This window comes from Mobula hypostoma, chromosome 17, assembly GCF_963921235.1.
Source record: "Mobula hypostoma chromosome 17, sMobHyp1.1, whole genome shotgun sequence".
Taxonomy (NCBI): domain Eukaryota; kingdom Metazoa; phylum Chordata; class Chondrichthyes; order Myliobatiformes; family Myliobatidae; genus Mobula; species Mobula hypostoma.
This window is the reverse complement of record NC_086113.1, coordinates 14568064-14583347: the sequence shown is the minus strand read 5'-3', so window position 1 is coordinate 14583347 and position 15284 is coordinate 14568064. Positions and strand designations below refer to the sequence as shown.

The 15284-nt window shown below is 36.8% G+C and overlaps 1 protein-coding gene across 4 annotated transcripts in view; it reads left to right on the top strand.

The window, feature by feature from the left end:
* Positions 1–15284, top strand: part of tent4a (terminal nucleotidyltransferase 4A) — an 83080-nt gene that overhangs the window by 32073 nt on the left and 35723 nt on the right. For all 4 annotated transcript variants that reach the window (XM_063069590.1, XM_063069589.1, XM_063069588.1 and 1 more), the window contains exons 2-3: positions 11765–11888; positions 13325–13371. In XM_063069590.1, coding sequence (XP_062925660.1) covers positions 11765–11888; positions 13325–13371 — 171 coding nt within the window. The remainder of the gene's footprint in view (positions 1–11764; positions 11889–13324; positions 13372–15284) is intronic.

Here is a 15284-nt window from a genome sequence, read left to right as displayed (position 1 = left end):
GACAAGTGCAAAAAACCCCCCGAAAAGTAGTGAGGTAGTGTTCCTGGGTTCATTGTCCATTCAAAAATCCAATGGTGGAGGGAAGAAGCTGTTCCTGAAACGTTGTCTTCATGATCCTGTGCCCTGATGGGGGCAATGAGAAGAGGGCATATCTGGGGTGATGGTGCTCCTTAATGATGCCGCTCTTTTGAGGCATTGCCTTTTGCAGGTTACTTGGATGCTGGGGAGGCTAGTGCCCATGATGGGCTGGCTGAATTTACAAGTTTCTGCAGCTTTTTCCAATCTTGTAGAGTGACGCTTCCGTACCAGACAGTGATGCAACTAGTTAGAATGCTCTCCACAGTACATCTGTAGAAATATGCGAGTGTTTTTGGTGACATACTATTTCTCTTCAAACTCCTGATGTAATATAGCCACTGTTGTGACTTTGTAATTGCCTCAATATGTTGGTGACAGGATAGATCTTCAGGGATGTTGACACCGAGGAACTTGAAACTGCTCCTTTTTTCCATAGCCGATCTCTCAATGAAGACTGATGTGTTCCCTTGACTTCCGCTTTCTGAAGTCCACGATCGATTCTTTGGTCTTACTGACGCTGAGTTGAAGGTTGTTGCAACACCACTCAACCAGCAGATCTGTCTTGCTCCTGTACGCCGCCTAGCCACCATCTGAAATTCTGCCAACAATCAATGTGTTGTCTGCAAATTTATAGATGGCTCAGCTCAAACACTTAGTCTCATAGTCGTGGGTGTAGAGAGAGTAGAGCAGTAAACTATATTGTATACTTGGTTTAGCCTACTTAAGATGTACACGAAGCTTTGGCCTTCTAGTCATTTTTGTAAAAATGTGATTCTTAATATACAAAAAGTTCTCTGGATTTTAGCTGTATTTGCCATATTTAATTTGAATCTTTAATTTTTTTGGAGGGACAGCATTTTTTTTAAATTGTAAAGATTGAATATCTTCAGTGCTGCAAAAAGGTGTTTCATGCAGTGTACTGGTTTAGATGATCCCACACATTAGATCTCCCACAGTTAGAAATGCAACCATGCTGACCTAAATATTGCTCTATGTCCATTTTGAGAGAGAGAATTATCTAAGTAATCAAAGCTTTTAAATTGTGTCATGTTATATTGGTCAATTTATAGCATTTTTTAAAAACTTTTGTACCTTAACAGTCGATCTCAGTCTATCTCTAACACTAAGCGTCAAAGTAGTCTTAAGGATTAGAGAACCAGGGATAATTGATCACAGTGCACAAAATTAATCTGGTAATCTTTTCCTCTCCAAGTATTTACTAAGGTTACTCTTGAGAGTTGCTCTTGAATTGCTTTTGCCTTTTTTTTGTCTAGTGCATTGAAGATTATAGCAGTTCGTTTAAAGTACTCATTTCAAAATTCCACAATTTGGAATATCCCTATCAATTTTTGGTTGCAAAAGTGGGTAACCCTAAGTTCTTATAGTTCAGCTCTCCTCCTCCTCCTTCTCTGTCTTCTCCCCGCCCCCAGTATAACTGAGGGCTACCATTCCTAATTGTTATTTTAGTAATTTTATAAAATCTCTCCAGGTTCTGAATCTACAATTTGTGTACAGTGAGCATTTGCAAGGCTAGTGGGATAGAATTGCCAGCTCCTGTAGTGCTGCAGGCATCTTCTACTTGGGAACTTGACTGACAGCCTCATTTCTGTCCAGCAAATTGTCCACGTTATGAACAGTGTGCAGGAGTAGAACCCTCTTGTAATTGGAGGACCTATGCATTTACTAAGATATTCATGTTTTTCACAATATTGCATTGAAAACTGATCACACAACTTGAGCTAGTTCTTTCCTTTGGCTTATAAAATGAGATGTTATTTTTCTGCATGGTTCTGCTTAGGCTAATTTTCTTTTGACAAGTGGCCCTTTTAGGACATGACTGTGTTCTTATCTGTTTAGTATGAAAGACAACAGTTAATGTTCTAAACACAAGATTCTGCAGATGCTGGATAATATTCCTTTTGTCTCAGGGCAGCCTTGCCCCTATCCATGAGTATTGCTGGTAAATCAGTGACATGGTACTTTATCAAATCCCTTAAGAAAATTTCTAGCCACATGAGCTGCTGCCATCAACCCTCTCAATTACCGAACAAAAAAGTTGAATATAGCTTGACTGCTGTAAATTGGATTGGAAAGCTTCCATAAGAAGTGGCAAGTGACCATATCGTTCTTCTCTAAATTTCTGTGATATCATAAAGCAACTGTTCTCCAAGTGGAAGCGTGATTGATTGTATGTGATTGGTCATTATATATATTTTGAACAAACAAATCTAAAGTTAAAAGGTTTGGGCCCTCCTTTAAGCAATTTAATCGTGTTACTTGAATAACAAATATAGAGTATATGTGAAATAATATGGATAAGCATGAAAGAATAAATAAAGGCAGATAATTATTTAAATGTTGATAAACATCAGGATTTGAGTATCCTTCTCTATTAGTTACAAAAAGAAAATATGCAGCTACAGCCAAAAGTTAAGACACATGGTATGTTGACCTTTATTGGTAGAGATTTTCAGTAAATGAAATACATTTGTCTTGTTATAATTATACAGGGCCTTAATGTGATTGTGCGTTCATGTGCTCTTTTCAGCTTAAGAATTTTGAATGTTAACCAAAAAGTTACAAAATAATCTGTAAAAAGGGGTCTTATGTCAGCTCAAGTTTTTTTTTGTAATCAGACAAATCTAGCCATATGTGAACAATATTTTGAGTGTTGTCCATATTGTTATACAGCAGGAATTGGGAGAAAACTTAGCTCAATAGCAGCTGTCATTATTTTAAGGTAAATTTAGTAATGGTGGTTCAGACTCACATGAGGTATAGTCACATAAAGTTGTATAGACCAGTAATCAAAACAAAAGATTTTAAAAATAGGAAGGAACTGCTTTTTTAAAAAAAGAAATGAACTACTGAGGTAATATTGAGTGAAATATCTGTAATAGAACAGGGATCAAGAGGACAGAATATTTCAAAGAATTAAATATGGTAGTTTAATACACGGCTGACATCCACCCTCATGAAGTGCATTGAGAGGATGGTCATGACACATTAACTTAAGCCTTCCAGAGAACCTTGATCCAGTAATTCGGCTACCACCAAAACAGGTCTACAGCAGATACCATTTTTCTGGCCTTATACTCATTTGTGAAGCATTTAAACAGTAAAGGCATCAACATTGAACTATTGTTTATTGACTAAAGCTCTGCCTTATAAGAAACTGCAGAATTACGGATGCAGCTTAACCCATCACAGAAACCAACCTCCCTTCCATGGACTCTGTCTACATTTCTTGCTGTCTTACTAAAGCAGCTATCATAATCAGAGACCCCACTCATCCCAGACATTCATCGGGCTGAAGATAGAGAAGCCTGAAAGTGCCAGGACATTTTCTATCTGACTGTGAAAAGACTATTGAATGGTACAATAGGATGGACTCTTGACTTTGCCGTCTACCTTGTTATGGCTTGTACCTTATTTTCTCTGTAACTTTCTCTGTAACTGTAACACATTTTATCTGCACTCCATTATTTTACCTTGCACTATCTGAATGCACTGTTGAAATGAAATGGTCTGCATGGACCTGTATGCAAGACAAGAATCAGAATCGGGTTTATTATCACTGGCATGTGACATGAAATTTGTTAACTTAGCAGCAGCAGCAGTTCAATGCAATACATAATCTAGCAGAGAGAAAAAAAATTAATAATAAAATAAAACCTAATCATAATAAATAAACAAGTAAATCAATTATATATATTGAATAGATTTTTTAATTGTGCAAAAACAGAAATACTGTTTTTTTTTAAAAAGTGAAAGTGTCCAAAGGTTCAATGTCCGTTTAGGAATCGGATGGCAGAGGGGAAGAAGCTGTTGCAGAATCGCAGAGTGTATGCCTTCAGGCTTCTGTACCTCCTATCTGATGGTAACAGTGAGAAGAAGGCATGCCCTGAGTGCTAGAGGCCCTTAATAATGCACGCTGCCTTTCTGAGACACCGGTCCCTAAAGATGTCCTGGGTACTTTGTAGGCTAGTGCTCAAGATGGAGCTGACTAGATTTACAACCTTCTGCAGCTTCTTTCGGTCCTGTACAGTAGCCCCTCCATACCAGACAGTGATGCAACCTGTCAGAAGGCTGTCTACGGTACAACTTAAGAAATTTTTGAGTGTATTTGTTGACATGCCAAATCACTTCAAACTCCTAATGAAGTATAGTCGCTGTCTTGCCTTCTTTATAACTACATTGATATGTTGGGACCAGGTTAGATCCTCAGATCTTGACACCCAGGAACTTGAAGCTGCTCTCTCTCTCTCTCTCCACATCTGATCCCTCTGAGGTTTGATACATGTTCCTTCGTCTTACCCTTCCCGAAGTCCACAATCAGCTCTTTCGTCTTACTGACATTGAGTGCCAGTTTGTTGCTGTGGCACCACTCCACCAGTTGGCATATCTCACTCCTGCACGCCCTCTCATCACCTGAGATTCTACCAACAATGGTTGTATCGCCAGCAAATTTATAGATGGTACTTGAGCTATGCCTAGCCACTCTGTCATGTATATAAAGAGTAGAACAGTGGACTAAGCACACATCCCTGAGGTGCACCAGTGTTGATCGTCAGCGAGGAGGATATGTTATCACCAATCTGCATGGACTGTGGTCTTCTGGTTAGGAAGTCGAAGATCCAATTGCAGGGGGAGGTACAGAGGCCCAGGTTCTGCAACTTCTCAATCAGGATTGTGGCAATGATGGTATTAAATGCTGAGCTATAGTCAATGAACAGCATCCTGACGTAGGTGTTTATGTTGTCCAGGTGGTCTAAAGCCGTGTGGAGAGCCATTGAGATTTGATACATGTAGCAATAATAAAGCATTTTTTGTGTTCACAGAAGAATGAGTAAGATTTAAACATCCGAATGCCATTAGAGTAGTTGGTGAGGAAGGAATAGGGATGGAGTATGTGCTTGTTTAAAAATTTAAATAACAGGTTAAGTATTGTGGCTGTGTGGTAATAAAGGATCAATTACACTGAAAAGTGAATGAACAGGTGAAAATTTTTGAATGTGTAATTAAAATTTGACTTTTTAAAACTTCACAATTAATTTAGACTGATATTTTAGGCAAAGTGTACAAGGGAATGAATTTGAGTAAGGGAATAAGTTGTACACTATGCATATATACTCACATGGTGTACAACTTATTCATATCAAAAACCTGAGGAATCAATCTTCATTCAACGAGTATAGAGAAAGCATTGCAGGGAACTCACAGATGTATCTAAAATGAGATCAAATGGTGAAATTATAGATCTAAGTTTACAAGTTTACAACAAATTCAGATAGTGAAGTAATACAGAATTTCACAAAAAATTAAGCTTTTGCAATTCTGCCACATCCAACCATGAATAGTGATGAATAATTGAAGAACTCATTGAGTAGAGATATATGAACATATTACCTCCCATAACTCAACCTCATTCTCAGTGATCAGAAATCTAGCCGGCCCTGCCAGAGACCTGGCTCAATATGCAACCATTTTTTATTTCGAAGTGCTGGAGCAAGAACCCTGAGGCCAGTAGAATTCATTGTACATGGTATCAAGAAATGTTTGAGTGCACAAGAAAAGGATTATGAACCCCAACCAATCTGAGATGTAATGTTGAAAGTGTGTTCCTGAATTAACCATTGTTTTGGCGACTTGTGACTCTGAAGTGTTTCCAATTGGCTATAGTCCATTGTAAAATGGGGACAGCATGAGAAGGACAGTAGCCTTTTCAAATCTGGGGGAAAGCCTCTGCCAGGATCAATATAAAACCTAGAAAGTAGCCATCTGGCAAGTCTATCTTGGTTATCTTGGCTCTCAGTACATTAAACAATGAGTTATTTTGAGGGCTGTATGTGATTTTTTTTTTGAATGTGTGTACAAATACAGTGGCGTCTAAATTGAAGTGTGATTATAGAGCAAAGAATAGTTTTCCCACTATTTATGAAAATCTCAATCTTCCATCGGCATGAATTTTCTTGACTTGTTACTTCATCGCTTATCAATATTCTTCAGCGGAAATACCTGGCTTCCATATTGTTTTGGAAATGTATCACCAGTCTTACATCTCTGGGTCAAAATATTGACTCTCTCATCCTAAGAGCATCGTGGGCAAACCCATGCATGAAGGACTAAAGTTTGAAGAAAGCATCTTGCCACTTTTTTCAACAAGTGTCTAGGATTGGGCAATTAAATGCCAGTTCAGTTTGTGAAACCTATATTCCTTGAATAATTTTAATCACACTAGGTGGAATTTGGTGCCTTTCAATATATACTATTTCCTCACACTAATAAGTGTGTTTTCAGATTTCCAAGAATAAAATGTTGAAAATACTTGGGTCAAACTGTACCTGTGGGGAGAGAAACACTTGATGTTTTCTGATGATGATTCATTCCAAGAATGGGATGAGTTTTAACAGCCATGTATCTATTCTAATTACAACTACATTGCATGTTAATCAGGTATAACATAGATGTAGGATTGCTATAACTTGATAAATTGCCTTTCGAGATGTAATTGGAATTTCTGTACGAGCTGTTAAGATAAAGTAAGGAAAATGTGTTTGAGTTTCACAGTTGAGGCATGTTTTACTTGCAATTTCTTCCCCTAGGAAAATGTGCTTGAATGTACATGTTTCAGATAAAATCCTTAAATTGTTCCAGTTGAGTAATTGTACCTTGCCATTCGGCTTTTATAGTAGTATTCATACTGAAGTTTATGCTCTAAGCAATTGATGCTTGATTTAAAAATTGCTGCCTTTTAACTTTTTTTAAGCAAAACCTTATTCTGATTCTGACATTTTAACCCTTAAGATTTAAGACCATAAGACATAGGAGCCGGATTAGGCCATTCCATCATGGCTGATCCCAGATCCCACTCAACCCCATACACCTGCCTTCTCACCATATTTTTTTGATGCCCTGACCAATCAGAAAATGATCAACCTTTGCCTTAAATGTACTCATGGATTTGGCCTCCACCGCAGTCTATGGCAAAGCATTCCACAGATTCACTGCTCGCTGGCTAAAAAAATTTCCTCCTTACCTCTGTTCTAAAAGGTTGCTCTCAGTTTTGAGGCTGTGCCCTCTAGTTCTGGATACCCCAACCATAGGAGACATCCTGTCCACATCCACATTATCTAGTCCTTTCAATGTTCAGTAGGTTTCAATGTGATCTCCACACATTCTTCTAAATTCCAGTGAGTACAGGCCTAAAGCTGTCAAATGCTGCTTATATGTTAACCCCTTCATTCCTGGAGTCATTCTTGTGAACCTCCTCTGGACTCTGTCCAATGACAATACATCCTTTCTGAGATACGGGGCCTAAAGCTGTTGACAGTACTCCAAATGTGACTTGACTAATGTCTTATAATGGCTCAGCAATATCTCCCTGCTTTTATATTCTATTCCCCCTGAAATAAATGCCAACAGTGCATTTGCCTTCTTTACCAGAGACTCACCCTGTAAATTAACCTGCTGGTGCATGAGGACTCCTAAGTCCCTCTGCACCTCTGATGTTTGGACATTCTCCCCATTTAGATAATGGTCTGCACTATTGTTCCTTTTACCAAAATGCATTATCATACATTTTCCAACACTATATTATCTGCCATTTTTTTACCCTTTGTCTTAGTCCTGCTGCAATCATTTGCTTCCTCAGCACTACCTATGCCTCCACCTATCTTTGTATCATCTACAAACTTTTTGCCACAAAGTCATCAATTCCATTATCCAAATCATTGACAAACAGTGTGAAAAGTAGCAGTCCCATATTGACCCCCTGAGGAATGCTATTAGTCACTGGCAGCCAACCAGAAAAGGCCCCTTTTATTCCACTTGCTGCCTCCTGCCTGTCAGCCATTCCTCTTTCCATGGCAGTATCTTTCCTGTAACGCCATAGGATTTTATGTTGTTAAGCAGCCTCCTGTGGCAAATACCTTCTGAAAATTCAAGTAAATGACACCAACTGCCTCTCCTTTGTCCGCCCTACTTTTTACTTCCTTGAAGAACTCTAACAGATCTGTTAGGCATCATCAGGTGCAGTGCCCAGTTTGAGCTTTGACTGCCATGTTCCACACACTCCTGTTTCGGGTCAACTGGATCAATTCATTGGTATTCATTTCCAGTTCTCTGGCTGCTGTCTCCATCATAATTGTTTTTGCCTTCCTCTTACTTTCTTTCCTTCAATCTTTCCCATAATTACCATGCATTCTAACTCCTCTTTCCTAATCACATGTCCAATGAAGTTACGTTGCCTTTTCATGATCTCGTACATTATTTCTCTTTTTGTGTTTGCTCTGTTCATGACATCCTCGTTAGATATTTGTTTCATCCATGATATTCTTTACATCCTCCTCAAAAACCACATCTCTGCTGCTTCAATTCATTGTCCAGCATTCTGAGCCATATAACATAACTGGATAAACGTAACATTTCAGTACTCTGAGGCGGGTTGTCATGCCTAGTTTAGTGTTGGTCAGTATACTTTTCATTCTAGTAAAGGTGTCTTTTGCCATCCCTATTCTTCTTTTGATGTCCATGTGACACCTGCCATCTGATGTCACCCAGCTTCCTAAGTAGCAAAAGTTCTGTACTTGTTTTATGTCTTCCCTGTTTATTCTCAGCCTGCAGATAGGATTCTCCTTCTATTTGGATATCACCATACATTGTCTTTTTGCAATTGATAGACCCATTTTTGCACTTTCTTCAACAAGTATATCAATTAAGTATTGTAGTTCTTCCTCTGTGCTTGCAATTAAGAGTCATCCACATATCTGAAATTATTGATGTTTTCATCAACTTTGATTTCCAAGATGTCTTATTTTTTGTAATATTGTTTCACTGTACACATTAAATAAATCAGGGGAGAAAACACACCCTTGTCTAATGCCTCTATTGATTTTCGTAAACTGACTCACTTCTCCATCTATTCTTACAGCAGCAGTTTGTTCCCAGTACAGATTTCTGATTAGGCAGAGGTCTTTCGAAACTAGATCTAGAGTTTCTTGTAACATTTCAAGTAACTTATTGTGCTTCACTTTATCAAATGCTTTTGTGTAGTCGATAAAACAAACAAATTTTTTTGCACTTGAATTGCTCGTTCTGATAGTATCCTTAACATCAACATTGCATTTCTTGTACCTTTGTCTTTCACAAAACCACATTGTTCTTTACTTTTTTCAGCTTGTATCTTACTTTTGGCTCTTGTCATCAAAATTCTTAGAAGTATCTTGGTGATATGACTCTTTAAACTTATGGTCCTATGTAATTCACATTCTATTGCTCCAGGTTTCCTAGGAAGAGTGAGAAATACTGATTTTTTAAAAAAAAAAGAATCTTCTGGTATTATTCCAATCTCAGAAATGTCATTGATTAAATCAGAAAGTTTTTCAATTCCATAATCTTCAAGGGTGATAATTTGTTCTATTACTAATTCATCAGGACCTGCTGCCTTTCCTTTCTTCATCTTATTTATTGCATTACGAACTTCAGATTTTAAAATACTTGGACCTTCAATCTTTTTCTTAATTTCTGGTTTTTCGCCTCGATTGTCTTCAGACAACTCCTGAATATACTCAGTTCAGCTGTTCATAATCTCATCTTTTCCCATGATAATGGTACCATCCTTTGCTTTCAAACATCCACCTGAAGCTTTTTGCCAGTGACATTCTTGATTTGTTGATGTAACCTTTTTTTAGGATCCCATTTATTCTTTGTGCTTTTTTCTTTTTTAGGAATCACTGACTTTGCTGATTCTACCAAAGCATCCTTTAGAGAGTTAAACTTCATTTCTACATGATTGCTATCATCTTCCAATAGATTCTATTTCTAGACTTTGAAGTCTATTCCTTACTTCAATTGTAAATTTTTGTCTTAAGTTTAAGTTGACTTTATTACTATAAACCAAAGATGTAGAAACTCAGTGACTCAATGCAAAACATATCCAGGTGTAGACTGTAATAGTGACCATAACCCAGTAGTATGTCATGTAAAAGTAAAACTTAAAAAACTAAAGAAGCAAAAACCTTGACTACTTGCAATTAATTAAAGAAGAAAACTTAAGACAAAAACTGTGGCCTATAATTTCCTTTCTTTTGCTTTCCTTCCTTCCTTAAAGAGTGCAGTGACATTTGCAATCTTCCAGTCCTCCGGGGCCATGCCAGAATCAGGTGATTCCTGAAAGATCATGATCAATGTATCTGTTCTCTCTTCAGCAACCTCTCTCAGGACTCTGGGATGTAGTCCATTTGGATCAGGTGACTTATCCACCTTAAGACCTTTCAGTTTGCCTAGCACTTTTTCCTTTGTAATAGCAATGGCACTCACTCTTGCTTCCTGACACTCATGGACCTCTGGCACACTGCCAGTCTCTTCCACAGTGAAGAATAGATGAAAAGTAGCCATTAAGTTCATCTGCCATTTCTTTGTCCCCTATTACTACCTCACCAGCATCATTTCCAGTTGTTCAATATCAACTCTCACCTCCATTTTATTCTTTATATAACTGAAAAAACTTTTGGTATCCTGCTTTATATTATTGGCTAGTTTTCCCTCCTATTTAATATTTTCCCTTGTATTTTTTTAGTTGCCTTTGTTGGATTTTAAAAGCTTCCCAAATCGTCCAACTTTCCCACTCACTTTTGCACTTTACATGTCCTTTCCTTTGCTTTTATGCAATCCTTAACTTCCCTTGTCAGCCATGGTTGCCTATCCCTGCCATTTGGGAACTTTTTCCTCTGTGGGGCATATCTATCCTGCACCTTGTGCTCTATTCTCAGAAACTTTGGCTATCTCTGCTCTGCTGTCATCCTCGTCATGTTTGGATGCCAGTAAGAGTGAATGTTACTTAGTTTTTTGTAGCTTTACATTTTTGATAATTTCTTCACCTGGTTCACCCTCCATGTGTACGAGGTTAGGTGAGAAAGTGAACAGTGACGTTAGATGGGGTTTGTTTTAGACACTGTTTTGTTTAAAAGAATAAAGGGATTTGAAAGATGTTGCATTGTTGCATTAATTTACATAACATCAACAAGGATTGCACTAGAATTTCATCTACATTGCTTGGAAATTATACAAGTTGATGGCCCAGAGGAAGGAAACACTCTAGCAATACAAACTAAAATGAACAAAAATTGTCTAACAGATATATAATAAACCAGGCCAGGGGTGGAGGGGTGGGGGGGGGGGAGGATGTTGGTAAATCAGCAGTGTGTTTTTTAAAAAAATTGTTGTAGCACTAAAGTTGAAAGTGGAAATGGTGAGAGTTATTGAGGCTGTTTCATCATGAGCAGATAACAAATAAAAATTTTACTATTTGAAGTTGTCAAACCTCTCAGCATGCTAGACAGAGGACTTAGTTTGTGGTTGTTAACCAGCTTAGAAAATGCTAATCTACTTGCTGCAATACTGCTGTGACAGAAGTGCGCAATTTGTGTGGCAAATTACCATTCAAGTGATAAAAATATGATGTTCCCGAAAGTTTTGTAAACGGTTGGAATTTTTCAGCCTGGTTGATACAAACTTATAACTCCCTAAGTTATAAGTTAGGGACTTATACTGAAATTTTGCTTAGTGTGGAGAAAGTTATTTATAATGTAATGAAAAGCTTTGTAAAGTTGAAAGGAAAGGTACTACACAGGTTGGATGTGGAATTTCTTTATGGAATGCTAAGTTAAATTTGCTTCATTTTTAGACTTCATGAAGAAGTCTTAGACTTCTACAATTTCATGTCACCACGCCCCGAAGAGGAAGCCATGCGTAAAGAAGTAGTAAAACGAATAGAATCTGTTATCAAGGAGCTCTGGCCTACAGCTGATGTGAGTATTACCGTATACGGCACTACTTGTCCGCTGAATTTATTAACGTTTTCCTTAATTACATTGAGAGGGGTTCCAAGTTTATAAGAGATTTTATTTAAAATTGTATCCTTATTGACAAATAGAAATCTGGTCTTGAATAGGAAAAAAGATATCTATTGAATCTAACCAGCATTTTTGGTGTACTTGGCTTAAATACCTATGTGCGCAGAGATGCGTGAATATGTAAAGACTGACTTGAGTATAGTTAAGGCATCAAAATAAATTGCTGTTTGATATTTTTGTATTGAGATTGCTGAAAACATTGCATTGCGAATACTTTAGATTGATTTCTTGACTTGTAGCTTATCCAAATGATCCCAGGCAATAAACTCAGGAGAAAATGCTGTATCTTTAAACAAAATAATTTTCTAGGGATTTTGAGGAATGTAAAATTGAAAAACATTTTTTGTTTGTAAATTCATGTCTCAAGGGCTGTCATTTTTAGAAAATAGTAGATATTGGTGGTTAACACCAATACACTGACATTTTTTTCCCTAAATGTATAAATTACAATTGTCAACAAAATGAATTTGGTCCAGATTTTTTTGGTCACTGACAAACTGATAGCTCACCACCGATTCATTGCTGTTCACACTTGTCTTCCTTTTCAAAGCCTCTTATTGTTGGGCTCGGGTGGCAGAATAAGCCCCATCTGCAAATGTGTTGGAAATCTATTTTGGCGGGCAGATAAGTCACAAAAAATTGGCATAATCTGTAGGCAAAACTGTCAAAAGCAATTTTTAAATGGTTAAATTATTTAATTATTATTTCAAAATGTTAAACTTGTAAATTATTACTATTTAAAACAGCAATTAAAATTGGAACACAGTCACAATTTTTAATTGACAAGACTGTCTTATAGGGCAGAACCTTAATTTTGCTTACCTTACTGTTCATGCAGTCAAGTTTTTAGTACTTGAAGAAGGATATTATGATACACCATTGATCGCTATGTGCTGGTTGTTTTCTCTGTGGCTTACTAACTTGACTGCTTTCTTCATTGCTTCATTGTTTAAGTTTAAGCTTGTTTTCATTGGTGAGCATTTTTCAGGAGAATGCAAATTTATTTATTGACATAAGTTACCCCCTGCTTTATCAGTTATAATCATTTGGAGAGCTGCACTACTTTAAGAAATTAAACTGAAGTTAATTGTAGTTTCTGATCAATATAACAATGTATGCTAATTTCAAAAAGTTTATATGTTTAGTACCTACAACATTGTTTTGACAAAATGATTAATGTTCCCTTTTAAAATAACTAGTCAAAAATCAAACAATTTGGGCATTGTACATTCTATAAAAACAAGGCAAAATTATAATGAAAAACTTTGTAGTAATTTAGTGCAGGGAATGAAAAGTAATTTTAAACTGATGCATGCATGTCTCTTCTACAGGTTCAGATTTTTGGAAGTTTCAGTACAGGTCTCTATCTCCCAACCAGGTATGCAATAAAAAATCTATGATAGCAAATGGTTTTGTAACATGTTTTAACATAGCTTATTTAATACCAAGGTTACAGAAGTGCCCTGTATTTATAAAATATTTTTCATTACTGACTACCTCAGAACATCCCAACATTTTCTCAACATCAATAAAGTCCTTGTATTATGAAGCATGGTCTCTGTTATAAAGCAGCAGTTTTGTGCATGACAAGCTCATGACCAAGTAACTTTAGTGATGTTAAGAGTTAAATATTAGAGATGCTGGCAAGATCACCAAGGGGAACAAGGGCATCCCTTTCCTTTGCTTGATACTGGGAGTTTCACTTTCAAACTTGTCATCTGATAGTGCAGTTTAGTGTTAAAGTGTATCTCAGAGTACTATCATGTCTGTATTGGAAAGGATTGGCTTTCTTCTGAATCACAGCTGGTAAATACAGGGTTGCATAAACACTAATTAGTGATTTATTGTGGATATTGTCATATGATGTATTGTACTTTAATTTCTTCAGTCATTTTCACTCTGCTATAAAGTGTTTACTAAAATATATTCAATAAAGATGTGATTATGTATTATGCATACAAGGTAAGAAGTAAAAGAAATAAATTGCATAGTCATACTAAAATTGGGTCAACTCACTCATGACGTCCGCCTGAACTAGTCCTGAGTCTGTTTCCATGCTGACTAACTCTAACTTTAAAATGCATTGCCTTAGCTTTTATACTTATGAAATTAGTTTGCCTTGAAGGTGTAAGTTTCCTTTGTTCAATTGGGGTGTACTGATACACATTGGCATATTGATTTGAATTTGGTTTTTCAGCGAGAAGTATGAGACTGTAAAGCTTGCATTCATATGTAGCAACGTGAAACTGAGTTCTATTGAGCTCGTTTTTTAGTAATGCCTTCATGAAATGAAGTTCAGGAGTAAGTTTAAGTCTGGCTGCTTGTATAAAGCGTACGTAGTAGTTCAACAATAGATCATGTACCTGTTCACTTGACTGCACAACTGAGGAATAATCATACGGTGGTAAAATGAGCTTATGGAGGATAATACAAATCACTCACAAATGAACATGAAAGTAAGGAGGTTAAGAATAAGTACAGGGCATTGGTGACATCACATTTGAAATGCTGTGTTTCACCTAAGAATTTAGATGCTTATTCAATGTAGTTCAGATTAGCAGAACTGACACTTGAAATGAGTGGGTTGGCTTATGAGAAAAGCTAAACAAGCTACAGTTGTTGCTGGAATGTGGAAGAGCAAGAGTGGATTTCATTGAAGCATGTGAAATCCTGAAAGCAATTGACAAATTGAATGAGAGGATCTTTCCTGGTATGTAAAAATATTGAACTAGTAGTTACTCATTTAAGACAAATGAGGTTTTCTTACCTAAATATTGTGTGTTTTGGAAAAAGGTGGAAGTGTAGACTTGTGAATACATCCAAGGCAGAAGTATGTACATTTTGACAAGCAAATTGTGAATGGTTTCAGGAGTATGGAAATACGGATTCAAGATTGTTATCAGAACAGCCTTGATCCTACTGAACGGTGGAGCAAATTTGGCTCCTAATTTTCTCAGGCAGAACTGTTTTTATGTGTAGATTATATCCATGCTATAAAGCTGCAGAAAATAATGTGGACTTTATTAAAAATACCAAGGCTGAGAACATTTAAGGACAAAGATCCTCAGGTTTGAGAGAGAGGAAAATATTATTAAAGGAAAGGGTTTTCTATAAATCAAGTGTAAAAATCTATTTTAAATAGTGGAAATAAGCTTTCATGGGACTCCTGAATGACAGACGTATTTACATTTCTAAAGCTTGTATTTAAAGCTGTAACTTTTGCTGTCACTTTAATTTGATAATTGTAAAAGATTGATCTTGCAAGCGACAAAGCAAAGGCATGCATATTTG